Here is a 23,169-nt window from a genome sequence, read left to right as displayed (position 1 = left end):
ATTGGGAACACAGTGATTTATGAAATACCCCAAGTCCAGAGGGATCATTTTTTTTTCCTCTACCAAAACTGGTTCATTGTCTATATTTAGTTTACATATGTCATTTAGAGTCCACTTACTGTGAGATGCTGGAACAGCCACGCCCTCATGATATTTGTGGCTACTTTGGGAAAGATGCCACGCTTTTTGTGACGCTTTTTGTCCTTATCAGGGTCATCATCGTCACCTGTGCTGGGGGAAGCTACACTGTTGTCCAGGCCATCACCTGCAAACATAGTGAATCAAATTTTGACTGATGCTACCTTGACACGCTTTATTCAAATAGAATGCCTCTGGACACAAACAAAACCAAAAGATCAGTTAAATGATTAAGTTCCTGTGGTTACTTTTTTTTCTTTCTTTTTTTTTTTATTTTTAAGACAAAGAGAAAGATTAAGGTCTAGGCTCAAAAATAATCATGTCTAAAGAATTTCTGGCAAAGATCAGTATGAAAGGTCAAAGGGAAGGGAAGGAAATATCTAATCTCTTTAGGGGCTTTGTTGTCATGGTAATGATAGCAGTATGCATACACGTGTGTGTGTGTGTGTGTGTGTGTGTCCCAAACACATGATGTATAACTCTGTTGGTAGCACAGTTAGCAATGGGGCTGTACCTTTGGAGTATTTAAATCCCACATGAAGTCATTGATGTGAACTTGTGAGACCAGCATTGAAAATGACTATTCCTGCGAGTGTCTGATCTCATGACTAGTTAAATCAGTATGGGAAAAGGTAGATAATCCATCATGTTTGTCAAACAGGACGTAGTTTTTTTACATCAGGAAGAACGCCCAACTTAGCAAGGGAAAACCTCTAACATGGTTTTAAAATTAGAAAATAATTACAACTTAAATAAAGAAATGCTAGAATCTATGCAGTTTCTAAAAAATAATTTTTTATAGATTTATCATATTCCTCACTGAAACATCCCATGGAAATATAGTCCATTGTATTAGACTGTATTCTTCTACTGACTTTTTGTTATAAACTGTTAAATTATTTCTTCTAGAAAACTAGTTTGGCTCTGTGACACAATGAAATTAAGATACAGTGGTTTTTTTTATTATGCCATATGTGATTAAGAAGAAAAAAAGAAAATTATACCCATATATAATCACAGGGTCCAAAACAAGTCACAAGGCCCAACTGAGAAGTAGGTATTTTCTGTCTTGGCATCAAAGTCAGAGAAAAAAAAATGGACTCAATCCCCTATATTAATAAATATCAAAACCCTTCCTGTCTATCAAAACCCTTCCTCTTGTACTGGGCGACCTAATGCCCCATTAGACTGTCCATGGAAGCTACTGAGTTTAGAAGTAGCTAGGTTGGCCTAGTTCCAAAAAGAAGGGCTACAGTGGCCAGGCTTAGAAATGAGTAACAAATACACCCCAGAGCACATTAATACATTAACTCAGTCATCAGAAACAATATACACAGTCCAAGGCACCCAATACTTTGGTAAGACCAGTTTCTTGGTAACAGTACATTGGAACTAACAATTCATTTACATGGTTCCATGTATTTCTCCATTGTTTATTTCATTTAAAAATATTTTATTTTTATTTATTTATTTGAGGGGCAATCTGCAAATGAACTCCAGATGCATGTGCCACCATGTGCATCTGGCTTATGTGGGTTCTGGGGAATTGAACCTGGGTCCTTAGGCTTCACAGGCAAGCGCCTTAACCACTAAGCCATCTCTTCAGCCCTCCACCATTTATTTCTGTTATAGGTTTCACATATAAAAAGAATCTATTTTGATGTCATTTATTCCAGTCGTCTATAGTAATTACGTGGTATCTTGTCAATTACTTTTAACTGCTATCTTAGGAGACTCATTCCTCACCCCTATATAAAAAGAAAAGAGAGAAGTATCCCCCAATTTTTTAAAATAACCTTGACACGTCCTGAGATGAAGTTGAAAAACTTCACTGGGTGAGGTTCAGATGGATTTCAACACTGTATTATTACTATGTCCGAAGGTAAACTTCTACAGAACTTCTTAGAGTTTCACCTCCTATGTAAATGCCTAACTTTATTGTATTTCAAGTCTTGGTAGATTGCAGAAGTCCCATGGCATTATAGCACGGGCTGTCACTAGAAAACAGCGTGCGGAGACCCACGTCCTTGCGCTGTGCTGTCCATGGAGAAAGTCTTGTGTGGCTGGACTTGGTGGAGTTGGGGATCTGTGCTGGGCCAGATACCCGCATGCCTAAGTCAACGCCCCTGCCACCTTGCCCAACTCTTTATTTGCATTACCAAATGTTTTATGAGAAATCCCCTTGGGTTTGCCTAATAAATTCTTTGAAAGCCCAGTATTTAAAGAAGCTTTTTATACAGAGAAGCAATTCACCATATAAAATAACAATTCATTAAAGAAACATGAGAAAAGAAAACAACTCCACAGCATTTGAGATTTCAATGGCTAATCCACTTTCAATATGCAAAGGGTAGGCAAGTGGTGGGGGGAGGGAAGGTATTATTCAATCAATGATTAAAAAATGAACAGCTTCTAACCCAACAATACTGTTTTTCCCCACCTCTCCATGATTGGTTTACACCTTTAAAAAAAATGTCCTTTTTATCCATCTCAAACCCCTTCAGATTAATTTAGCAAGCAATGCCTAGTGCCAGCCTAGAAGAGAACTCATTGATAATTTATGGAAATATCTACCATAATCCAGTGGAGATGACTTTTTTCGAGCTTTGTGCATCAATGGATAATCAAGGCCTTAAAGCAGCCTTAGCTCCCCATTACCTCAGGCAAAAGAATTCCTGAAAGCGTGCCTTGAGGGCACCTGAATTATATACTCCATTAGGAGAGGAAGGCTTTCTGCATTCCATGTGTAACACTCCCCAGAACCTTTCCTGTTTATTTCTGCTGTATGAAAGCAGAAGCATTAGGAACAGGATTTTTTAAGTGAAGACTCATGTAGATACAATGAAGAAACCTTTCAAACCGGAGCCAGATCACCGCTCCAGTCCCTGGCAGTGACCTCTCCCGAATCAAAGGTTTCCATTACATCATTAGCTCAAGCCAAAAACAGCCTTGGCTTAATGCAGTTTGTTCTTCCTACTGTTTTTAGGCAAATACAGCTACTTTACTCCCATCTGGGAGGGAAATTACACTGCTGGGTTGTAATCTAAGACAAGATTTTCATTGGAAGCAAATGCTTTCAATCCAGTGTAAATACTGGTGCATGTTCAGAAAGGCCTAAAACAATAAACCGTGCTCCTTTCCAGCAGTTAGGGAGATGGAGACGATGGGGGAATGAGGCAAGCATGATAAAACAGAGTATTCTAAAAGCAAACACTTTCGTAGATTTTAATAAATTGTTTAACCTCTTCCACTTTCTAAAATTGAAAATTGATCTTGGACTGTCTCGACCTCAGAAGGAGAGTCAATGGTCAATTGTACCTTCAGCGTTTCCATTCACTCTGCAATTTGATACAGTCACCTCTATGCAGTCTCCAGGGGACTTATTTCCCTTTTTAAAAATTTAATTTTTTTTTTTAAGATCACTAAGCAAACTTGGAGAACAGCCGGCCGACCACACGGTAGCAGCTCGGCACATTTGAGAAATGCCAGCAATGACTTCCTTCCCGGAGCTGACTTCTCTTGCCGCCAAATGAAAGCAAACTGAAAAGGTGGAAATAATCATAAAAATGATGCTAGTCCATAAACAAGCTTACAGCCTCATTAGGATAGCGGTAGGCTCCAGTGGGTGATTTATGCTCCTTTTGCTGATGCTATGAGGAAACGCCATAGGGCGACTTTAGCCAACTGCTAATGGCTTCTGACAGCTTCTTAGCAACTGGTGCAGCAACATTGTGGCGTTTGCTAGTGACAGAAACCAAAAATGTCATATTATCTGCCCATGTGTCATGAAGTCCGTGTGGCAATTAACTAGTAGTCCAGTGACTGAGGGGCCAGAGGCTCCTGAAAATGGCCCTTGGCTATGCCAGGGCAGCTCGGGGCGGGCGCTGTGTGCACACAGCTGCAATGTTGTAGTACACAAACCCACTCCCTGAAACTTCCTGGGCTCTGCTGAGAGCAGACCAGGCCCCTCAAAGCTCTTTCCTCCCCTCACTGACACGAACTTCTGGGCACAGGCTCTCATGCTGCCGGGAAGCTCTGGATTGGGCCATTCTGTTTTGCTGAGGTTAACTGGAGATACCTAGGTCTTTGTTTGGGGGGATAGAGAATTCGAAGGTGCAAGCAATTTTCTCTGCTGTCTCACAAATTATCTAAAAGGATTGAAGCTCACCGAAGCAGACTGGCCGCCTGTCAGAGTGCAAGATGCCAAGGAAATATGGATAGCAACAGGACTCCAGTCGACCAACACCAGGATTTTAACATGCAGTGGGGGCGGGGGGGTGTGGTGGCGGATCTTGGCCACACTTTTCAGTTTCCAAGTTAACAAAACCATGCACTATATGTCAAACTGTCAAACCTTTCAGCGTGGGCCAGTTGCCCTTTCAAATAATATTTAAGAATTGTTTTTACAAAATTTTATAGGCCATGGTCTAGTGAAAGAGGCCAACCAACAAAGAAAGGAATTTGTACTACAATTCGGCTATGGACAATTTCTTGTGAGACCTGGGCCTGTCCCTACGGAGCAAGGCAGGTGACCTGTGGCAGCTCCCAGGCTGTCAGAGAGCTCAGATTTCAAACACACTCAACTCAAACATCCCAAGTCGCCTATTTAAGCATGCCCGGGCATTTAGACTGCGCTATCTCCTGTCTTTCAAGGGAGGATAAAGCGCCATTTATCGTATTCAGGCCATTCAATGGGTCAGACTGACCGTGTCAGCAGGGATTCTCAATGGCAGGTTGAAGCTAGGCTTCCATTTCACTCTCCCTACCAGCTCCTCTACTCCCCCCAGGGCTCCCGTTCCCAAAAACCTACTGGGAGGGAGGCAAAAACAAAACCCTAGAAAGAGCCCAAGATTTACATAACAACTGATCGGAACTCCTCCTGTCAGAGGGTCATCAGGTGAAAATAACGTAGGTTGTCTGTCACAGGGCGCTCTCAGTCATAGAGGCAAAACTCCTAATTAGGGAAATGAACTTTCAACTGCCAGGGCAAATGAAAGTGTAAGGTTGGGACCTTCTTGTTTTGCTGGAGAGCAGGCCAGAAGTCACCGTACATTTACAGATTGAAGATCATTTTCCTTTACAATTTGGTACAGAAATTCCACGGTTTGGGGTCATTTCTTGTCCTGGGCCATCACTTGTCTTCTCTTGCACTGTTTAGAAAGTCCCAAAGCGTAACAAGACTCAACAACCAACACCATTGATAATTGTACCTTGCGACCCTAAGTAAACTCTATTTTCCCTGGAATGTTGTCCAAATAGTCAAGTCGAAACTATGTTCTGTGTGAATGGGCACTTGGGTTGACAGATGCCTATGTTTTTTTTGTGTGTGAAGAGGAATATATTGCACCTGCGTGATTGCTAGAAATAAAGCACGATATTAAGGGCTTCCTTTCTCTCTGGTGTGTTCTCTCCCACAGCACAGCAAGATGAGAATATAAGGCCCCTCACCCTGCACAGGCTGACTGCCACCTTTCCAGTGGCTGCTACAGCCAATGCCTCAGCATGGAAAGGTTGGGGTTCTTTTGCAGTAGTCTTATTGTGACTGGCATCCAGGGATGCCAGGGGCGAAAAATGTAAAAACTGACACCAAACCCACTGCCCTAGATCCTGGGGTGTCTAGTTAGCCAAACGTCAGGTGGGATAATGTTTCTGTGTTATGTTAAGAGGATAAATGACTCAATTTATAGACATTTCTTTCTCAGAAGCCAGCTGGAATTCTTCAGAGGTCTTAAGGAGGTGTTTTGTCTTCATTTAGAATGCATAATGGCTGCCAGAATCATTTTTCTGAAGCGCGTGTCACATTTTTCATATCACCCTGGCACTTAAAGGACTTTTGTGGCTCCCCACTGCCTTTAGGATAAAGGTCACACCTTTTAGCCTGGCATGAAGGGCCTTTCATGTCTCCTCCTGGGTATGTTTCCAGCCTAGATTTTGCCAACTCCCAATGTTCTTAGTCAGCCACCAGCTGCGGAGCCTCAAGAAGAACTCAGAACTCTATGAAGATCTTAGTGGGTTTTTGTAATATCTTCTCTTCCTCTCCCCAGTAATGTGGCTAACCTCCTAGTGAACTTTAAGGCCACACTCAATTTTCATTTCTTCTTTTTAACATTAATCTTATTTTATTTATTTGAGAGAAACAGAGAGAGAATGGGCGTGCAGGGCCTCCTGCTGCTGGAAGTGAACTCCAGACGCATGCGCCACCTTGTGTATCTCTCTGTGTATTCCTGGGGAATCAAACCTAGGCCTTTGGCTTTGCAGGCCAACGACATACCCACTAAGCCATCTCTCCAGCCCCAACAACTTTCATTTCTTATAAGAAGCATTTTCTGGACTCTGGATGATTTAACAATGCCCACTGTGACTCCCAACCAACCATTGATAATTTTTCTTCTGACATCCCTCCATTCTCTATACATCATACTCTCCTGAGACTACGGATGCGGACCTGTCATTGTGACCGCACTATAACACGTCCTAAAGCAGGTGTCAAGTCAAGCAGCTCTGTGTCCTCCATCCCCCTCCCCCTCCGCCAGTTTCACCACCATGTAATGGGTCCAACTTGTCCATTGCTTATTCAAATGAAATAATGCATGTACGGGTGCCATTTTTTTTCCCATTGCACAGGGTAACCACGATTTCCATTTCTACCTGCTTTCCATTCCTTTTCAAGGTATACAGACATGAAACTCTTGAAAAATATTCACCCATGGTATTTGAGAAGCAACCAAAGAACGCATCAGAGAGATTTGTTGTCCCAGATTAGAATGCTCCCTCCACTCACTGTGGACAAAGGGAGGCTAGGGGCGAACACTCTCAGCACCTGTCAGAACGCTGGCCACAGCGCTGCGCAAATAGTTTCCGGCAACTGTCATTTAACGTGATTTACCTTCCGAGAGTATTTGACTGTTCGTGCATTTTTTTTTTTTCCTGAGTTCAACTTTCAAAAGATAAAGAAAGGCGATTTGTTTCCTCTTGCATATTTTCCCAATGGATTACTTACAGTGCTTCCCCACCTCTCCCTTTCACGCATCTCCCAGCTTTACCACAAACTCAGTTGTCCCTAAACAGACAACCTGGTCCTCGGCTCAAACGCCAGACCCACATTAACTTAAAATATTTGGTATAAGAACTCTCCAAGCTCTGGATTCTTTTGGTTTTTACAAGTAACTACTTTGGTTTTTACAAGTAACTACACAGGGTGGGTTTTTTTTTTGTTTGTTTTTTTTTTTTGAACAGTATTCTTACACACCTGCCTCAGGAATTTTTCAGCACAGATTAACCAAGGACATTAGTATCTGACACCAGTGTGGTATAGATGGCATGTCATGGGCTCCTACTGATATTAGAAAGAATTTTTTTCAGGCATATAAAAACACCATATTCCAACACATTAGGGCTCATCACGTACATTAATAGAAATATAGGGCGCTTCGTGTTTCTTCACATCTGAAGCTAACGTTACAATGATGTGATGGCTTACATCCAGTGATTAACTTGTAAGTTGAATTGTAATGGAGAGTCTGGTAGTTTGTTTGGCTTCCCTCATATAGCTCTGCTTCTCCTTGGGTCTGTGTTCTTCTCAGCTTAAAGTGATGCTCAGTTGAATAGGGCACATGCTTCTCTACTGTTATTTCACCACCAGCAGCTTCCTTGAAAACTCTTAGGTCAGAACTAAGTTCTGGGGTGTCTTCACGAACTCCCTGGGTGGGGCCCAGATGGGGTAGGTACCCCAGAGGCACTGACGGAAGATGGAGGTTAGAATGGGGGCAGGGAAGTAAGCCAGGTCTGCTAACCCACAGTGTAATCATGGGTTGAAACATAGAAGGCAAGGGGGTTCAAGACCAGCTCGGGCTGTATAGGAAGATCCTGACTCAAAAAACCACCAAACAGAAAACAAACAAATAAAAGATTAACCCATTTGTATAAACATATTACTTGCACTTAAAAATATCTCTAAATGCTACTGAAGTTTGGCTCCACAGAGGTTCACCAAGAGGCTTTCCCATTCTCGACAAATGTAGGTTGGTTAAACAGTGTCATGAGAAGGTTTATGGTTAACCACTATGGAGTAAATTCAGTCTAATTTTGTCATCTGTTAAGACTTCTGACATCCACGGGAAGCTAAGAGAAGAAATGGGGAATAAAACTTGCAGAGGGCTCCTCTTCCTGTCATGTATGACCCTCCTTCTCTCACTGGAAAATGAGCCATGTATATATATACACATACATACATACATACATATATATATATGTATATGTATATACATATACATATATATATATGTGCACACACACACCCACACACATTCAGGCACCCTTTGCTTGAGCAGTCCCTCTGCTGTTCCTTCATCCATCTAAACAAAAGCACACTGCACCCCTTTGTCTCAAGCAAGCACTCTGCTGCCAATGCTAAAGAGCACAAATGGTAAACATTGTGTCCACAGCCACACAACCCCAAGAAAATCATAGTACTACATATTTAACTGCAAACTCTATAGTTAATCAATATAAACCCGTGACCTACATGAGGGTAGTTTAGAACAACAACAAAAATCTGAAGAGTGGGGGAAAGTTATTCTAGGCCACGGTAAAAGCAGGCACGGAGGCTTTATGCAACACGACACCACTTCAGACTCACTGGGGGAGTAGAAGGGATGAGGCTGGACCAAATCTGTGCGAGTCAGAGGAGTGAGGACCCCAAGGCCTTGTGCATTCTCTAGGGGTCTAGGAGTCAGGACCTGGCTGGGCGTTTCTGAGACGCTGTGGCGCCCTACCCGTTGCATGCTCTAACATTACTTAAGTTTCCTCACGAGAAGCTTCAGCCCCATGTGCTTCTTTCTAATTTAATCTCACATATTCCCCCCAAATCCAAACTAAGATTGAAGCAAGAAGGCAGTGGAAAAGCAACGAGTCCCTTCAGGTAGATCTCAACATAGACAAAGAAACATTCTAACGCAAACTGGTCCGGTCTCTTGGACATTTGTAACACCGTATCAGGGCTGGAGAAATGGTTCAGTGGTTAAGGTGCTTGTCTGCAAAACTTAAGGACCTGAGTTCGACTCCTCAGTACCCATATAATGTGAGATGCACAAGGTGGCACATACACCTGGAGTTCATAGGCAGTAGCTAGCAGCCCTGTTGTGCCCATTCTCTTTTTATCTGCCTCCCTCTTTGTCTCTCTCTCTCTTTCTCAAATAAATAAATAAAATATTAACAAATATTTAATAAATAATAAAAAGTAACATATTTTCACACAGATACAATTGTGGTGGTGTTAGGACCCAAGAGCATTAAATGGATGAAAATCCAAATGACATCTGAGTCCTGAGTACAGGAAGTCAACATGTATTAGAATAAGGAAGAAGCTGAGTTTCCTCTCATAATTCTGTGTCCATTCAGGAAAACATTAAAACAAGTGCCACTGCTTCGACACTTCTTTTTCTGGGTCTCCCTCCCTCCTTTCACTGCCCAGCACCCCTTCCCTGGAGTCTCTATGTTATTCCAACACCTGCAAGAGGCTGATCGGCCACCTGGACCTGCCTTGGGCTCTGAATTCCCCTTCAGTTCCCATTTATCAGAATGCCCATCCTTCCCAGCAAGTGGAGCAAAGCCAGGCTGTAGGTGGAAAGCATTGGAAAGACCAACTAAGATAAGGAAGGAATGGCTGCTCTCTTTCTGAACTTCCCAGAAGTGCCAAGCATTTTAAAACTAGGTATGTTGTTGGGCATTGTAACCTATGCTAGCAACCCCAGCCCTTGGGAGGTAGACGGCAAAGGACCAGGAAGGAGTTCAAGGTCTTCCTCAGTTATATGGCAAGCTCTCGGCCAGCCTGGACTACATGAGACCCTGTCTTACACACACAAACACACACAAAAAAAAATTAAAATAAGATATATTAAGACAATTGAATCTTATTCTAAATTCAAACAGGGTGGAAGGGAATACCAGAGGCATCGCCCTTCCCACCCAATGTCTGACTGCCACTCTTACAACGCACGACCCACAACCGCATGGGGAACACCAGCGATCCCACTGAGGAGGACCCTCAATGGAATGGGGCAGGGAGGAGGGAGATGATGGTACCAACACATGATGCGGCCATACAAAGTTCATACTTAACAAAAATCAAAACAAAACTATCATAATAAGAGTTTTAAAACACAGTTTGTGCCGGGAAAGATGACATTTTAAAATCAACCAATGTCATTGTTATAAAAGAGCCCAGCATACTTCAAAACTGATTATTCCACCTCGCTATCCCTCCCTCTCCCACTTACCCCTAATTTATACCCATCCCCTGTCCTCCTGTTCTGATTTGGGAATCTGTGTTTTTGAACATTCCAAGTTTATACATATATGGAGAGAGAGAGAGAGAGAGAGAGAGAGAGAGAGAGAGAGAGAGAGAGAGAGGGAGAGAGAAATTGTCATTACTCTGAAGGGTCTTGAGAATGTAACACAGTAAAAAGATGAGACAGAGATCTAGGTTGAATACTTGTGTATATATGTAGGTCAGCCATAATTTGAGAGTTTATACATCAGGGATTTCCAGCCTGTTTAAGTAAATTTGGAATAGCTTCTTTGGCATAAATAACAATTCATCTTCTCTCACTTCATGATTCTCCACTGTCAACACAAATAATGCATAAAACATAACTGGGTGAAAATATGGAAAGAACTCAATCATTAATTAAGTAAGAACCAGAATGAAAATATTTATTGAGTTTTTGTACAACACACAAAGGTTTTTTGGTTTTTTTTTTCCAAAATCTTAATGTGCATTTGAGGGAATTAAATGAACACAGTAGACTCTCTAAATTCTTAAACTGCAAGACCTGTCCGTTGGAATTGGTTGTAATTCATATCTATCATTCGCTCCAAATTTATTCACGTGTTTATCCAGAATACTGTGGATACAGCATGCACTGACATCAGATACACTTTCTAAGCTGTTTTCTCTTGAATTATTATACTTTGTTCTTTTGAGATAAGAATACCTTTTTCTAGCAATTTAATATTCCTTTTGACTTGAATTCCCCTCAGGGGAATGACAGCAAATTAGTTGCCTACACAGAGGACAAACAACTATGATGAATAGGAAAGAAAAAAAAGGATTTTACTCATTTTTCATCCATTCAGAATTTTTTTTCTATAATCAAATAGTAAAGAAAATCCCTGCAAAAAAAAAAAAAAAAAAACCTGTTCAACTTTGTAAGAGTTTTAGATGTTTGTGGATATGAACATTCTAAGATATTACTGAAACCTACATATTTACAGTAACAGGAAAACAAAATGGAAATAGTTTCTTCCAATAAAATAAAGAAAGTGCACTTGCAAATGCAAAGGCAAAACAGTACAAAAGCCATAAACATTTATTTTTAATCAATAGCTCAGAAAGCATTCGGAGAACCAGTACTATTTTGTAACTGCCGATTTTATAAAATTGTTTCAGTGATACAAGCCCATGACTTGGAATAGTTTCCTTAAGAAATGATGATATTATATAAACTATAACATATGTAAATACATTAATGAATAATCTAAAGACTATACAACCATGACATTACACTTTTCAGCTGGGGGAGACAAATGTCACATATAGAATCTGATAAACAAGCAAACACACACACACACACACACACACACACTCACACACACAGTTTGGTGACATCTCCAAACTTTGTCATAAGACTTATTTTTTTTTTTAATTCTCTAGTGTATTGAATGAATTTTGGTTAGTTTGTATATGTCCATATTGAATATATACACTTTCGCGAGTAGGACAGAACTTATTTTTCTAAGAAATCACTTCAATGACTTCCAGTTATATAAAATGCACGTGAAAGTAGGACTTTTTTCAAGTTTTTGCAATGCAGACTGGGAGCAACTGTTTTCAGCTTTGGCTACATGGGCACGTGGTGGCCAGCAGAAAGCCCAGGGCCTCTAACACTAGACATCAAGTAAACCAGTATTGCAGGGGAGCCAGGCAAGTTCTTAACATTAGCACTTTTCGCACAGCTAACTTTGAGAACCACTGAATTAGAACTAGAGATTGCATAAAACAAAGCTCATATGCTTTCTTTAAAGAAATGATTGCAAAACCCTCAGTCAAAGGGTAACTGTGTTCACTACAGATGAACTTCTCTAAAGTCTAATCATCTGCTTTCAGGCTTCATAGCTTATAAGATGAGAGCTTGACACAACATGGAAGCCGGGTGTGGTGATGCACACCTTTAGTCCAAGCACTTTGGAGGCTAAGGTAAGAGGGCTACCATCATGAGTTCAAGGCCAGCCTGGGCATACCAAGTGAATTCCAGGTCAGCTTGGGCCTGAGGGAGAGCCTGCTTTGTTTAAAAAGAAAACACTGGGCTGGAGAGATGGCTTAGCGGTTAAGCGCTTGCCTGTGAAGCCTAAGGACCCCAGTTTGAGGCTTGGTTCCCCAGGACCCACGTTAGCCAGATGCACAAGGGGGTGCACGCAGCTGTAGTTCGTTTGCAGTGGCTGGAAGCCCTGGCGTGCCCGTTCTCAATCTCTCTCTCTCTATCTCTCTGTCCCTTTCTCTCTCTCTCTGTCACTCTCAAATAAATAAATAAATAAATAGTGAACGAATAAGAAAAAAACACTAAAACCCACTAGCCTAGTGAAAAGCAGCCTTACTTATGCTTAACAGGTTTCAAAAATTAAATATATAGTTCACTGTCATAACTCATATTATCCTGACTTTAAATTATATTAAAAATATTTATCATAATCAAATATGACTGAGTTTATGTTTAGTCTTGAAAGAGTCCCACTAGAAATACCATGCAATGGGCTGTGGAGACGGCTCAGTGGGTGAAATGGTTGCTGTTTAAGCGTGAGGGCCTGGGCTGGGAGCCTACCAGCAGGCAAAAGCCAGGGACAGTGCCTTGATCATGTCATCCCAGCCTCAGGGAGGTGGAGGCAAGGGACCCCTGGGGCTTCTTGGCTAGCTAATCTAGCCAAACCAGTGAAGTTCAGGTTCACTGAAAGAGCCTGTTTCAAAAATAAAAGAGGGAGCAGTTGAGGAAGACATCATGTCAACTTCTGGTCTCCCTTCTCCCAGTGCACGCATGCACACACACACATACACACACACACGTGGAACATACACAAAAACATCACTAAAATTTATAACATTTTTAAAAGCAGATTTCTGGGCTGGAGAGATGGCTTAGCAGTTAAGGTGTTTGCCTGTCAAGCCGAAGGACCTAGGTTCGATTCTCCAGGACCCACGTAAGCCAGATGCACAAGGGGGTGCATGCACTCATCTGGAGTGCATTTGCAGTGGCTGGAGGCTCTGGCATGCCCATTCTCTCCCTCTCCCTCCCTCCCTCTCTCTCTCTCTCTCTCTCTCTCTCTCTTCCTCTATCTCAAGTAAATAAATAAATAATTCTTTTAAAGTGGATTTCTGTTCATGTGGCCACATCATGCTTGACTGGCATCAGAGAAGCCAGAATAGCGAGTCTGTGTTCTGTGGAAGCTTTTTCACGTGTGTGCCTCCATCATTGCTGGAATGCTGCCTTCCTGGCAGGGTGGCTGTGAGCAGGTTAATGGGCTTCAATTAGTCAACCCACTGATTCTCCCTGACTTCCTGCCGGCTACCCTCAAGGCACTCATGAGCACTCTTCTCTTCTGTCCTCAGTGGGGAGGAAGTGTGAAAGCAGATGAACGTGGGTGCAAAGAGGGCACTGGACATCTGAAGGTGAAATCCCGAGAATGAGAGCACGGGACCCGGCAAAGAACATGACGGCAGGTTAAGGCAGAAGTTGGAAAAGAGAAAATGCCCAGGCCGAGGGAGAGAAAAGAAGTGCGTCTGTTTTGAAGTGGACTCCTTTACCAAGTAAGTCAATCTGGACTAAGTTGCAAAATGTGGATTAGTAGGTGTTTGAGGAGGAATCAAGTGATATTAAGTATCTTAAATATAATTGGAAAAGAAGGCTGAGAAGGAAGTTAGAATGGAAATAAAGACTTGCAACTCTGATTATAAAGCCACTTAAAAACCTACAGTTGCCAGGCATGATGGTGCACGCCCTTTAATCCCAGCACTCAGGAAGCAAAGGTAGGAAAATCACTGTGAGTTCACGAATTCCAGGTCAGCAAACAAAAAAATCCAATAGTTTCTGAAAGCGCAAATTTGAGAATTATCAACATACCTCTCTATTAATGCACCTAACCTTCTTTTCTTTGATTAAAGAGATGCCAGTTCATTTTGGATTTATGCTGCCCTCATGCCAGTGACTCGGTTAACTAGGGACAAGTGTTTACCTTTCAAAATAAGCATACACTGCACGGTGGACTAGAAGTGCCCCTCAAACTTTCACATTCACACTGACAGCAGGGATCTTGCTAAAGGACAGATTTGGATTCAGTGAGGAAGAGCCCGAGAATCCACATTGACACTACCCCTGGCTCTGAGAGTGCCGCACTGCCTGCCATCCGCAGATCACACGCCACGCACGTCTCAGCAAGAGGGGGAGAAGCTTCTCTGGACAAAAGCAACTAGAAATGTGTTGGGTGCATACGCATGCCTCCCTAGAGAAGGAGGTGGGCAGTGTGTGGTCACTTCTTGCAAAAAAGAATGTAGAGGTAGTGCAAGAATGGGTAGAAGGCTATTCTCCCATGCTCATTTTTTTAAATTATTTATTTATTTATTTGAGAGCAACAGACACAGAGAGAAAGATAGAAGAGAGAATGGGTGCGCCAGGGCTTCCAGCCTCTGCAAACGAACTCCAGACGCGTGCGCCCCCTTGTGCATCTGGCTAACGTGGGACCTGGGGAACCCAGCCTTGAACCGGGGTCCTTAGGCTTCACAGGCAAGCGCTTAACCGCTAAGCCATCTCTCCAGCCCCCCATGCTCATTTTGATTGCTTCTCTTCTTACGGGGAGGGGCTCTCGAGGCAGGGTCTCGCTCTAGCCCAGGCTGACCTGGAATTAGTCTCGGGCTGGCCTTGGATTCACGACGATGCACACTTCATTTACTTACTCCGGGACTCCGTAAGCAAAGAGGAAAGAAAGAAAGAAAAAAGGAAAAGGGTAGAAGAGCTGAAGAGATCGAGGCTCATTCACTAGAGCTTCCTCGTTTTGAGTCAGCGACATCACTGGTCTCTAAGACCAACTGGCACGTCAGCATAGGTCGGGTCGGCCGGAGCGCTTCTGCTCATACCGTTGCCCACTCTCCCCTTTGTCTCCTCACCCAGCACCTCCCACTTCCCACCTCCAGCCTTACAGGCATCGCAAGGTCATCGCTTCGCCACTATAGTCAGATTGCAAACGTTGAGTTTTACCCCATAATCACCAGTTAGTAGCTATGAGGCCCTGGGCAAGTTACACAACTCCTCCATGTCTCTTTTCTACCTCTGAAACTGTGAGCCTGGTAGTTGTTCTTAAACCTTGAACTCACAAACCATCTTCCCAGAAGAAGTCTTTCTCACCGGACCCAGCAGGGGTGGCTTTACTCAGTGAATGTGAGCACTTCTCACATTTTGCAAGGGAGGTTGTGTTTTGTTTTGTTTTCTTTTCTTTTCTTTTTGCTTAGGGACATTAATTTGAATTCTTCTCCTAAAACTCTCAAAACAGTCATTGATACTCTTGTCATCTTTGCCCATCCCATTTCTATTTCGACAAGCCAAACTTTTCCAAAATGTTTGTGCCCACCTCTAATCACTGCACACCATTTTTCCTTGGCTTTTTTTGTTCTCTTTTTCTTTTTTGTATGGGCGTGGTGTGTGTGGATGGATGGATGTTCATGTGTACATGGGTGCACCTGTGTGTTCTGATATGTGTGTGTATATGCATGTGTAGGCCAAAGGTCTTCCTTGATAGCTCTCCAGCCTGCTTTCCCAGACGTGATCTCTCACTGAACCTGGAGCTCAGCTGATCTGACTAGACTAGCCAGCAAGCTCCAGGGATTCCCAAGTCTCTGCCTCCCCAGCACTGGCCTCACAGGCACATGTCCATGTCTGTCTTTGACGTATGTGGGTGTTGAGGAACCAAACTCAGGCCCTCATGTCTGCACGGCAAGCTCTAGTGAATGAGCCTCGATCTCCTCAGCTCTTCTACCCTTTTCCTTTTTTCTTTCTTTCTTTCCTCTTTGCTTACGGAGTCCCGGAGTAAGTAAATGAAGTGTGCATCAAAGAAAACCGGATAGTAATGCTGCCTAAACAGTCTATCCCACAGAGCCAGCAGCCTATCGGAGGACAGTAACCATGCTGAAATCATTTTTCACTAACGCCGGAGCCCCTACCCTTGGGGGAAACTTTCCATCCCCTCCTAAGATGACAGAAGCCAAGGTCTCCACTAAACCCCACACACACTGTTTTGTTCACATATATGCATCCTTATATCCTTATGATTTTAAAGTAGGTTTATAAATTAGGCACAAGAAGAGATTAACTATGCCTAATTATGAAATAGATAATCATAACCAGCATACACTGTAATAAAATTTCCTCAAAATTCATGATGTGTTTATTTCTAGAACTTTCCATCGAATGTTTTTGGACCACAGATGACCATGAGTAACCGAAACTTCAGAAAGTTAAAGTGCTTATAAAGGCACCACTGCACAGGTTCCAATTTCCTCCACAAAATAGGCTAATGCATAACAATTTATCCTCTGTCCTCTAAGTCACATTTCTGTAGCACTAGCTAATGGTAAAGAGGTTTGTTTCAGTAATATAGGAGAAAAAAAAAAGTTCGGCCATCTCAGAGGATCCCTTAGGTAGAGGGAAAGAGGTGTACTATGGAAGAAAGAATGAGGCTAACTCCCCATCTTGTTCAGACCCCAACTTCATAAACTGTGGGTCTCAACCTCATATAGCTCAAGAGGAGACGACAGACATTTTGGCTCAGCAAAAGGTTTCTGAGCATGAAACCATGAAGAAACAATTCCGAGTCAAAGTGTGGCGGGTCTGAGGTGTTTCTGGCATCACACAACTTCACTGTGGCCTGGGCTCTGAACCCTCAATACGAGCACTTTGCCCTGCGCCCGCCATCATACCAGTTAACCAGTGCCAACAGACGCTGCCTGTAATCTTGGCTCAAACTCGAGACTATTGTACATGATAAATTGTAATGTTTCACTGTACAGACCAAGTATTTTGTTCTCATAGAAACAATTGTTTATGAAAAGTAAATTTCTTTAATATCTTCTGCCTGTCATTGCTCAGCATTTAAGTATCAAACTAGTGTAATCTTTGCACTACATTGTAACACAATGTTTTAATTTAAAACCTGCACTTGGAGTTATTGACAAATTTCATTTAAAAAATAAAGTGTTTTGGCTTGCAATTAGGACAGAACTGAAAACAATTTCTGAAGTAGCCCTAAACATGCTGCCCATTTTGTACTGGGCACTTATGCATGGAACTGGGGATGTAGCTCAGCTGGCAAAGTGCTGGCCTCACATGCCTGAGGAACTGGGTTTGATCCCTGGCATCACACAAACTGTCCATGGCGGTACACACCTGTAATCCCAGCACCTGGGAAGCGGAAGCAGGAAGATCAAGAGTTCAAAGTCAGGCTGGAGAAATGGCTTGGCCATAAAGGCCATAAAGGCCTATGAAGCCTAAGGACCCAGGTTTGATTCCCCAGTACCCACGTAAGCCAGATGCACAAAGCGGTGCCTGCTTCTGGAGTTCGTTTGCAGTGGTTAGAGACCCCGGCTATTCATTCTTTCTTTCTGTCTGTCTCTCTTTCTTCTCTCTCTTTCTGTTTGCAAATAAATAAATAAGTTCAAGTCATCCTCAGTTACATAGCTCAAGGCCACTCTGGGCTTCATGAGACTTCCCTTCTAAGTCAGTAAACTTAATTTATGCAAAGCAGTGCCTCAGCATTGAGGGTTATGAATTTAAAATGTTAGACCATGCTGAAAAATGTTGACGATGCTCTGTCACCTGAAATGTCAAATGCAAATATAAACAAGCGCCCAACCCAGGCTTGGCTGGTATCTGCTTCGCTCAGTTTTTGTTTATCTATGTTTTAGTATCTAGTAAGACTGGGCAAGTGTTATACCACTGAGCCATCCCTCCAGCCTCACCTATCTCACTGGCATGCAAGTTTGCCTTTGTCCTTAATAAATAATAAAATTCTATGTGTAACAAAGAATTGTTTTAAAATAACATTTTTAGTGATTTATTACCAGCCAGTGTTTGTTTAACCTGCCTATTTTATTTACCTATATACCTGGGGTTACATAAAAGCCTCTTCTAGCAAAAAGGGGTCATGAATGGAAAAGTTGCTCTAGATAGTAAGTTAGTTCTAGATAGTAAGACTAATGTACTTAAAGCTCACATGTATTGAGTTCTTACTACATATGGAAACTAGGCATAACACTGATCTTAGATCTAATAATCTTTATGAAAATTTAAAAGCTAGAGTCATGAACTTGTTTCATGGTAAAAAGAACCTCGTTTTTCTTTGTTGTTGTTGTTTGTTTGTCTGTTTTTTTTTCCCTATATTACAAAAGAAAAATCAAAACCAGTCATGGTAGCGCATGCCTATAGACCCAACACTTGGGAGTCTGAGGCAAGAGGATCCCAAGTTCAAAGCCAGCCTGGTCTACATAAGCAGACCCTGTCAGAAAAATAAAATTTAAAGAGAAAGAAAGAGAGAGAGGGATAGAGAGAGCAAGAGAGAGAGAAAGAGAGAGAGAGAAAGAAAGAAAGAAGGAAAGAAAGAAAGAAAGAAAGAAAGAAAGAAAGAAAGAAAGAAAGAAAGAAAGAGAAAGGAAGGAAGGAAGGAAGGAAGGAAGGAAGGAAGGAAGGAAGGAAGGAAGGAAGAAGGAAAGAAAGAGAAACAGAGGAAAAGGCAACAACAAAATTCAGTGTCATGGATTTTTTTCAAAGACTTTTTATAGCTACTAGAAATAGCTCATGTTTACTGAAACTCATGGACTACACAGAGATCACAGACCTTACACGTGTTGTTCTGAATTATCTCATCTAATCTTTACAATATATCTGCCATGCAGATAAGGCTACTAGACCGATAAGGGAACCGGGCCGTGTGGCCTGGAACTCTGGTCTGGCTGCAGGCTAACCTCCTCACCACCGCTGAGTCCAGGACGGTCCTCACCCGTTTGAGATCAGATGCCACCACTCATGACGCACTTCGCTGAGCTCTAGAACGCTCTTTGAGCCTGACAACAGCCCTACCTCCTTTACTGATGTAAGCCCCCTCACAGCACAGACCTTGTTTCAGAAAATGGGATCTAATTTCATGAAGTCATCTATGCAACTGAGTGAAAGGGAATGAACAGAAGTTTAAAGAAGAAGAAAAAAAAAAACCTGTGAAATATACAAGAATACAAATTCCAAATGTTCCGGGATCTAGAGAAAGCTCACAAAATGGGACAATGCCAAGTCGGAGTCTTTGTAAAGCCACATTTCAAAATACACTTTAAAAATTCATAAAAATTGCAAGAATTTCCCTCCAAACAAAGAGGGGGGAAATCCTATCCTTAAAACCTCATTTAAGGTGTGGAAGCAGAGGGGACCCAGACCTAGCCAGAGCCCAGCCCCTTGGGGGCTTCCTACTCTAGCGGCCTAGGAAATGGCAACAGGGTCCGTTCCCGGGACAGCGCAAAGAAGGAAACCAAGGCTGGCCAGGATTGCACTGGCCTACCAAGGGTCTCCTCAGCAGGCATGTGAGTCTCCTGAGACCCCGAGCGGGCTGTCCTATTTCAGGTTCCCATTAGCCCGGCACGGAGAGGTTGCTCAGCCTGCGAAGAGAGAAGGGGCTGAGCGGGAAATCGAGGGGAGGGCATTTCTTTTCCCCTCACCATGTACAAATCAAAAACAAATCAATAAAATAGGACTGGGGAAATGGCTTAGCAGTTACAGCATTTCCTACCAAGCCGAAGGACCAGGGTTCAGTTCCCCAGGCCCCACGTTAGCCAGATGCCCAAGGGGGCACTTGCGTCTGGAGTTAGTTTGCAGTGGCTGGAGGCCCTGGCGCGCCCATTCTCTCTATCTGTCTCTTTCTCTCTCATAAATAAATGAATTAAAAATAAAATAAAGTAAGACAATTCCCCTCGGCCCTGGCGAACAGGCACAGCAACACAGACAGGCTGCGTCCTGGAGCCGGGGACGCTCACCGCTGCCTCCCTCACCGTGTGGGGCAGCAGTGCTCCTGGTGGGGACCCCAGCCAGCGCCCCGAGAGACGGGAGGCTTGGCAGAGCGCTTTCCAGCCATGACGTCAAAGGAATGCTAACCTGAAATCCACCTAGTGCCATCAGGAAGTGCAGAGGCCAGCAAGGAGTACTCCTGGCTTGGCTCTTGGTCCTTTTGCTGGGCTTCATAGTGACCCCAGCCACACCTTGGCTGAGAAGTCCCGTTCCTCTCCCCCTCCCACAGCCCCTTTCTAAGGACTGAACGCAGCTCCCACGAGCTGCCAGCTGCAGGGCTTCCTCTGCCTGAGAAACAGACCTCAGAATGCCAGTTCCAGGCCTGCCTGCCTTCTAAGTTGGCCTGTGGCCCAGAATTCCTTGTTGCTGGCCCCACCTAGCAGAATGGGTATGCCAAAATGCCAGGCCTGAACTTGCTACACCCTTTGGACACTCTGCCTTGGACCACCCAGCTGTCTGCAGGGGCCAATGTCTCTATCCAGGTTAAGTGCGCCACAGCCGCATTCCTTTGCATCCCGGGGGGTTTCTCTGCGGCCCGTCTCAGCCTTGTCTTCCTGCTCGGTGGCCGTGTGTTGCTGGGTTCTAGCAGACCTCCTCCTCCTCCTTGCCCTCCCTGGCCTCCTCACGTAGCAGACAAAACGTGTAAATAGCTCAAAAACGATTCAAACCCAAGTGGTCCGTGAGAGGATGGACAGACACATACACCCCCCCCCCACCGCAAGTGAGTGCCTCAACACACACAAACGGACATGCAGGGCTGATGGGGCCATCTGGGCAGGGGTTCCAGGCCAGGCCTCCCGGAAGTTGGCAGTGAATCAAGGGCAAATTCCCCAATGGATGAACAGTGGATCTCCTAACATCAGGCTACCGTTGCTCATCCTTCCAAGTCTCTCCGGTTCCCAAAACACATGCACTCCTGTCTCAACTCCAGGTCAGAGCTGGGACTGAAGCCGTAGCTGTACCATCTTTAGGAAATGGGGGGAAAAAATGTGTTGATGAAAAGGAACCTACTAATTCAAATTTAAAAAAATGATGTGGGGAGCCAGGTGTGACGGTGCACGCCTTTAATCCCAGCACTCGGGAGGCAGAGGTAGGAAGGATCGCCGTGAGTTCAAGGCCACCCTGAGACTACATAGTGAATTCCAGGTCAGTCTGGGTTAGAGTGAGACCCTACCTTAAAGAAAAATAAAATGTGAGGACCATAACAGGAAGTATTCACGCACGGCTCACGAGCGGCTCCCATGCACCAGAAGCTCCTGGTGCCCAAGAAATGTTTTACTATTGCCTATCCCCATGCCTGGCTCGAGTAGGCAGTGCTTATGGAGTGAATGGCAAACTGAAATCATAACTATATAGGAGATTTTTTTCCAAGATTGTTGATTTAAGGTGGTTTTGTGAGAAGGACGCAGTAGAAAAGTACCATTTTTTTTTTTTTAAGTTTTGTTTTTCACAAAAAGGAGTTAAATTTCTTACCCAGAGTAGGTTCTACTCTTCCCATAGGTATGAAGTCTTTATAGGGAAAGTTAACAAAGAATTTGGGAATATATTCTAGGTGTTTGCTGAATCCTCATTGCCACACAGGGACAGAATTTTACGTATAGGACAATGGATTGATTGGTTGGCTCAGCTGATTGAAAACAGAAGGAAGGCTAAGAGTACCTCTTATCTCATGTCATTGTTTGGTCACAAACGACCTAATGAAATGTGATCATCATTCATCTGATAAAACCTGTATTTCTATACAGCTTGTCCCATCATTCCATCATCACTTCTATATGCTGAAGAGAACAATAATATGCTTTCCATGAAATTCTACCCATACCACCAGCTGAAAGACAGATAGATGATTCACACCTCTTTCCATCTCTCTCTCTCTCTCCTTACTTAAAAGCGTTTGATTAACTGATGTATAGGTCATTCAGAGCAAAAGCAGTTAAAATGATCATTTCACATTTAATGAAGAACATTGGTATTTTTAACTGCTCTATTAGACAGTGTATCAGAGAGCATACAATGGTGAGCTGTGTGGTTTATGGTTAGGGAAGGCAAAATGTGCAACAAAAGGTGAATTCACTCAGGAAAACTTTGTTCTCATTCATTTCATTGAATGTAAATCAAAATCATCACAAGTGGGTATTCTATTTAATGATTCCACAGAGAATATGTGAAGAGCAATTAGAACTTCATGCCTTATTTTATTATTCACATTGATATGATAGTGGGGGAAAACCTACATCATTTTCTAAAGATGTAGTTGAAAAGAGGAATTTATAAGGAAACCACTATAATCAGAGTAACAATATTAACGAGATGGAAATCCTTCAGTCTTTAACAAGCCTTAGGGCCCAGCCCATAACTCTAAAGCCAGATGCAGACATCACAGGAGTTACCAGGATCCATTTTAAACTGGAACATGATGAACTAACAGACAGAATTATACTCTGCTTATGCGCCCAGTTGTTAACTCCACCACTGGCAGAATTCTAGGGCAGAAGAGCAGAGCACAATCCCCAAAGTCTGCTCCAATTTGTGCCTTCCACATGAGATGATGGAAAAGAAAACACTGCCACTTCCACAAATCACAGCTGCAGTAGAGTGGCACGGAATAGCAGGTGCCACCAAAGGAAAACTACTGTCGTGGAATCTGGACTTTGAATGTCATGGGTCATATGCTTATGCGTGTGTGGGTGTGACGTGGACCCTTGCTCAAGCAGGGTGGTCCTCGAATCCACCCCAAGGCTTAAAGTCCACCTTGGTAAAATATCAGCTTCCCCTATGTGTTTTCTTCTGAGGATGGAAGGCGTTGCAGTTACCTTTTCATTATCGGGACAAACACCCAACCAGAAGCAGCTAATGGGAGGAAAGAGTTGTTTTGTTTTTTGTGTTT

The 23,169-nt window shown here is 43.1% G+C and overlaps 1 protein-coding gene across 4 annotated transcripts in view; it reads right to left on the bottom strand.

Annotated features, from left to right (window-relative positions):
* Meis1 (Meis homeobox 1) overlaps window positions 1–23,169 on the bottom strand; it is a 154,289-nt gene that overhangs the window by 70,369 nt on the left and 60,751 nt on the right. For all 4 annotated transcript variants that reach the window (XM_045137703.1, XM_004660072.2, XM_004660074.2 and 1 more), the window contains exon 8: window positions 120–265. In XM_045137703.1, the coding sequence (XP_044993638.1) occupies window positions 120–265 (146 nt within the window). The remainder of the gene's footprint in view (window positions 1–119; window positions 266–23,169) is intronic.

Source organism: Jaculus jaculus, chromosome 18 (genome assembly GCF_020740685.1).
Source record: "Jaculus jaculus isolate mJacJac1 chromosome 18, mJacJac1.mat.Y.cur, whole genome shotgun sequence".
NCBI lineage: Eukaryota > Metazoa > Chordata > Mammalia > Rodentia > Dipodidae > Jaculus > Jaculus jaculus.
This window is presented reverse-complemented; position numbering and strand designations above follow the sequence as displayed.